General features: G+C 33.4%; 1 protein-coding gene across 1 annotated transcript in view; it reads left to right on the top strand.

Annotated features, from left to right (window-relative positions):
- LOC107751678 (histone-lysine N-methyltransferase EHMT2-like) overlaps positions 1–5,573 on the top strand; it is a 29,366-nt gene that overhangs the window by 8,619 nt on the left and 15,174 nt on the right. Inside the window, exons 7-11 of the mRNA XM_016567422.1 lie at positions 1,079–1,249; positions 1,342–1,392; positions 3,244–3,376; positions 3,447–3,557; positions 4,367–4,500. Of these exons, the coding sequence (XP_016422908.1) occupies positions 1,079–1,249; positions 1,342–1,392; positions 3,244–3,376; positions 3,447–3,557; positions 4,367–4,500 (600 nt within the window). The remainder of the gene's footprint in view (positions 1–1,078; positions 1,250–1,341; positions 1,393–3,243; positions 3,377–3,446; positions 3,558–4,366; positions 4,501–5,573) is intronic.

Raw genomic sequence — 5,573 nt, 5'->3', positions numbered from 1 at the left:
ACATCTCCTTCGCATAGAGTTGATCAGGTTGTTGATTGTGGCCTGTGGAATGTTGGTCCACTCCTCTTCAATGGCTGTGCGAAGTTGCTGGATATTGGCAGGAACTGGAACATGCTGTCGTATACGCCGATCCAGAGTTTTTGCAGAAATTATTTGGTTATGCAAACCGGTTGTTGCAGCAGCTGTCTGGGTGGCTGGTCTCAGACGATCTTGGAGGTGAAGATGCTGGATGTGGAGGTCCTGGGCTGGTGTGGTTACACGTGGTCTGCGGTTGTGAGGCCGGTTGGATGTACTGCCAAATTCTCGGAGACGGCTTATGGTTGAGAAATTAACATTCAATTCACGGACAACAGCTCTGGTGGACATTCCTGCAGTCAGCATGCCAATTGCACGCTCCCTCAAAACTTGCGACATCTGTGGCATTGTGCTGTGTGATAAAACTGCACATTTTAGAGTGGCCTTTTATTGTAGCCAGCCTAAGGCACACCTGTGCAATAATCATGCTGTCTAATCAGCATCTTGATATGCCACACCTGTGAGGTGGATGGATTATCTCGGCAAAGGAGAAGTGCTCACTAACACAGATTTAGACAGATTTGTGAACAATATTTGAGAGAAATAGGCCTTTTGTGTACATAGAAAAAGTCTTAGATCTTTGAGTTCAGCTCATGAAAAATGGGGGCAAAAACAAAAGTGTTGCGTTTATAATTTTGTTCAGTGTAGTTAAATACAATTACAATGATTTTAATTATACAATTATTAATTATAATTATATTGTTGTTACTAATATTGTTAATAATAATAGTAATAGAAGTCAATAGTAATAATAATGATAGAAATCAATAATAATAGACATTAAGTATTATAGTTAATTTGTGTAATTTGCTGACTGATGTACAATCATGTGTTTGTATCGGCTATTTTACATCCAGTCAGATTTTAGAGGCAGAACTATGTGTTTTATAATTAACAGCAACAGCTTTGATCCCACATTATGGGATTATAATTATAATATAATCCCACATTATAATTAATATAATATTAGCATATGTAAATCCTTCCGTGTGTGTTTTCCCAGCCTGCACTGAGCGTGTCTCCAGCGACGGGGAAAGTGGAGCCAGTTGCCACGGCGACTAAAGAGCATCACAGCGGTTGGCTGGAGGATCTAGATGAGGAGGCAGATGAGGAAGATTTCCACCTGCTCTACAACAGTTACTCTGGAGACGATCTCATTTACTCTGACAGCAAGGTGAACATAAACATCGCTGAGTTCATACAGACCTGAAACAATGAGTCTAATGGCTGCTGCGGATCTGAGAGTCTGGTGCTTTTGTTTTGCAGTCAGATGATGGAATAGTAGAGACGCTGGAGGCGGAGCATCTCTCTGATCATGTGAGTGATTCTGACCAGTGGAAGTGCACCTTATTTTCACACAATCTCAGGATGTTCGGAAGAGAGTTTGACGATACTGTTTTTTTCATTGGTCGAAGCCAGTATCAATAGTTTCTTATAAACATTAACTGAAATAAAATATTTTAAAACGTATTTTGTTTCAGCTAGTTGCCAAGGCCATACTGCTTATTTTCATTTAGTTTGTTGAAGTACTAAAATAAACTAAAACTGAACAAACAAAAACTAAAGCTTAATAAAAAAAAAAACTATATAGACTTTTTTTTAAAGCAAAAGAAAATTAATAAAAGAAAATTGCTAATACATTAAGTCTTAAAAATGTTCTAATTTTCTAAATGAATAATAAATAAAAATAGTGCTGTCAAACGATTAATCATGATTAATCGCATTCAAAATAAAAGTTTTTGTTTACATAATATATGTGTGCGTACTGTGTATATTTATTATGTATATATAAATACACACACATGCATGTATATATTTAAGAAAAATATGTAATGTTTATATATTAACTATATTTATAAATAATATAAATTATAAGAATATACATATATGCACGTAAATACATGTAAATATTTTCAATATATATACATGCATGTGTGTGTATTTATATATACATAATAAATATACGCAGTACTAGGGCTGCACGATAAATCACATGTGATATTTAACGCGCATCTTGTCAGTAAAGCCGGTTCTGTAATCAGCGGTAAATCTCCATCACGTCAAGTCAAGTCAAGTCAAGTTTATTTGTACGGCGTTTTCTTAAATATATACATGCATGTGTGTGTATTTATATATATACATAAATATACACAGTACACACATATATTATGTAAACAAAAACTTTTATTTTGGATGCGATTAATCACGATAAATCATTTGACAGCACTAATTAAAAGTCTTTTAAAATTAAATTAAATAAAAAAATAAAATAAATCTTAAAATATAATTTTTTATTAACTTGAAAAGTCTTGGAAATGTATATAGTGAAAATAAATTTTTTCTGGTTAATTTCTAAAATATTTCATTGTCTAGAAATTGCTCTTTAAAGGGGTCATATGATGCTATTTTAAAGCTCATTATTTTGTGTATTTGGTGTAACAGAATCCACATAGTGATGTAGATATGTGGGGGCGTGTCAGAACGAGCCGTTTTAGGTAGGTGTGGCTGACTCTTAACTTTTATAAAGAATATCTCTTTGGATTTGAGACTTTAGTCTTTGCAACTTTACAGATCTTCTTTATGCACCAAGAGCTTGTAACACTCCAAAGAGAAAGGAAAACTTGAAATCGCATCATATGACCCCTTTAAAGTGTAACTGGTGTAAAATATTATGTAAATTCCATATCCAATGATCTTGAATGACTGGAAAAGTTAGGGATTTTTGGGAAGGTCACTACAATTAATTTGTGGGAACTCTAAATAATAAACAAGACTTTTAGCACAATTTTTACATGCAAGTGAAGATATTAAGGCATAAGTATTGTCTTTTTACTACTGCAGTATAAAATAAAAGGATTCATATACTTATTACTTAGTATATTTTTGCCTGTGATTGAAAATGTTATTGAATGTTGATATTGTGTATCAAAGTTAGAGAATTTTGTTACTAAAATTCTATTATTCTAAAAATTCTATTATTATTACCGGAATTGTAAAATTATACAGAAATTCTATTACTTAAATTCAAGGTATTGTTATTTTATTCATTTATATATTATTTGTTGACACAAGATGCAACAGGATCAGTTGATAATATCAAAACGAGCAGTTCTCAGACTAGCTTGTAGTAAACTACAGTGAATATGCTGACTGTGTTGTGTTTGTCAGAGCTCTGGCTCCGATCTGCCCCTCGCCGCTTATAAGAAGACATCAGCAGAGAGAGACGAGTCGCCATGGAAACGTCAGGGGAAGGGTAAAGGGAGAGACAGACCCCCCGCTGGAGAGCTGGAGACGGATAAAGGTGAGACAGACCCCTGAGGATGTGTGTGTGTCTGTGTGAGCGGATGTGAGCAGCTGTCTCTGTGTGTCAGGTGTGGAATCCAGAGCCGCAGCCGCAGTGGGCAGCACTGACTACACTGAGGTCCCTCTGGACTCACTGGACATTTCTGCACCGGACAGCCTCTCTCTGTCTCCACACGCAGGTGTGTGATGATCTACACTGGCAGTCTGAAGTTTGGAATAGTTATGATTTTTAATGGTTTTGATAGAAGTCTCTTCTGCTCACCAAGGCTACATTTATATGATCTAAAATACAGTAAAATACAATTTAAAATCACTGTTTTCTATTGTAATATATTGTAAAATGTAATTTATTCCTGTGATGCAAAGCAGAATTTTCAGCATCATTAAATTGCATTCAATTGTTTGGAAGACATTTATGTTACGAAAGATTTCTATTTCAAATAAATGCTGTTCTTTTGAACTCTCTGTTCATCAAAGAATCCTGAAAAGATACATTTTATCCTGGTTTCCACAAAAATCTGAAGCAGCACAACTGTTTTCAACATTGATAATCAGAATCAGAAATGTTTCTTGAGCAGCAAATCAGCATATTAGAATGACTTCTGAAAGATCATGTGACACTGAAGACTGGAGTAATGATGCTGGAAATTCAGCTGCGCTTAACAGGAATAAGTTACATTTTAACAGTATATTAAAATAGAAAAAAGTTATTTAAAATTATTTTTTAGATTTTATTATAAATATTATTATTTTGATTCTGAAGTCATTTTAAATGTCTTTGTTTTTTAATACATTTTAAATAAATTTTCAATCAATGTCTATTCTTTACTTTTTACAGTTTTCAATGCATCTGTTATGGTTGTTTTTCTTTTTTATGTAAAGCACTTTGAATTATCATTGTGTATGAGATGTGCTATTTTAGTGTGTCTTTATGGCCAACTAATCCCAATGTAAAGCCTGTGTGTTTAACGTCACATGATGTTTGCAGATGGGAGCGATGCAGAAACCGAGCGTCTGGAGGAGCTTCCTCTGTGCAGCTGTAGGATGGAGGCGCCGCGTGTGGACGGATTCAGCGCTCGCTCCAACAGAACCTGCATGGCCATAGAGAGCATCAATGGAGAGGTAAGTCTACTGTTGAGCACACATGGTTCTGAAAGTAGATTTCCAATCTTCAAGTGTTATGAACCATAAACCAAACCAACCAGCTTTGAAGTGAGTCACAATATAAAAAATCTGACAGTTGGACAAAAAGAAAGATACAGGACTTTGTACTTTATTGAGGGAAAGAACTACAATCACACAAAGCATTGCGAATGGCATAATCGAATTAGAAGAAAATGGAGTGATATAAAAGTGCTAATTAAAAGATGTTCTTTATGTATATAGAAACAACACATTTTAAGGATTATATTTTTATAAAATATTAAAAAGTTGTGTAAATTAAAAATATATATATTTTAATCAAGTCTTAAAATATTTTTAATTTAAAAGTCATGGAAATTTTCTATGGTGAAAATTTTTTTTCTAGCTCGGCTCTAAAATATTTTATTGTCTAGGAATTGGTGTAAAATAGTATTTAAAAAAAAAACCTTCTCCAATAATCTTGCATGGAAAATGTTTTTTGAGAAAATATTACAATTCATATGTCAAAATATGTGGAAACTAATAATAAATAAAAATAATAAATTATTTTTAATTTATTTTTAATAGCTTCTTGTAATTGATGATATTAGGACACAAGAATAAACCAATAAGCCCTAAGACGCCTGTTATAAATTCACTGTAAACCACGGCTTCACGGGGCTTATTGCTTTTATAAAACGGTTATTCCATATATACGTGGTAAGGTTTCACAAATTAAAACAGAGCAAATAAAGTGTAATGATATTAATAAAAACATTATTATTCCACCAATCAATGTAGTTCCTCAGAATCAGTTGTGGTTCCAACAAAGTGGTTGCCGAGCAACACACAAACATAAACAAAGGTGTATGTTACTTTGTAGAGTCATTTACAACAGCTTCGAATGCGGCTCAACCAATCAGAATCAAGGACCGGAACTCTCCGTTTTATAATTGTAATTTTACTACTGTAGTGTAAAATAAAAAACTTCCCATGGAATATTAATTAATTTTATTTTATAAATACTGTTTTTTATATAGTATGTTACAATATAATATATATTATATGTAACA

This window comes from Sinocyclocheilus rhinocerous, unplaced genomic scaffold (genome assembly GCF_001515625.1).
Source record: "Sinocyclocheilus rhinocerous isolate Xijiao unplaced genomic scaffold, SAMN03320098_v1.1 scaffold422, whole genome shotgun sequence".
Lineage (NCBI taxonomy): Eukaryota > Metazoa > Chordata > Actinopteri > Cypriniformes > Cyprinidae > Sinocyclocheilus > Sinocyclocheilus rhinocerous.
This window is presented reverse-complemented; position numbering and strand designations above follow the sequence as displayed.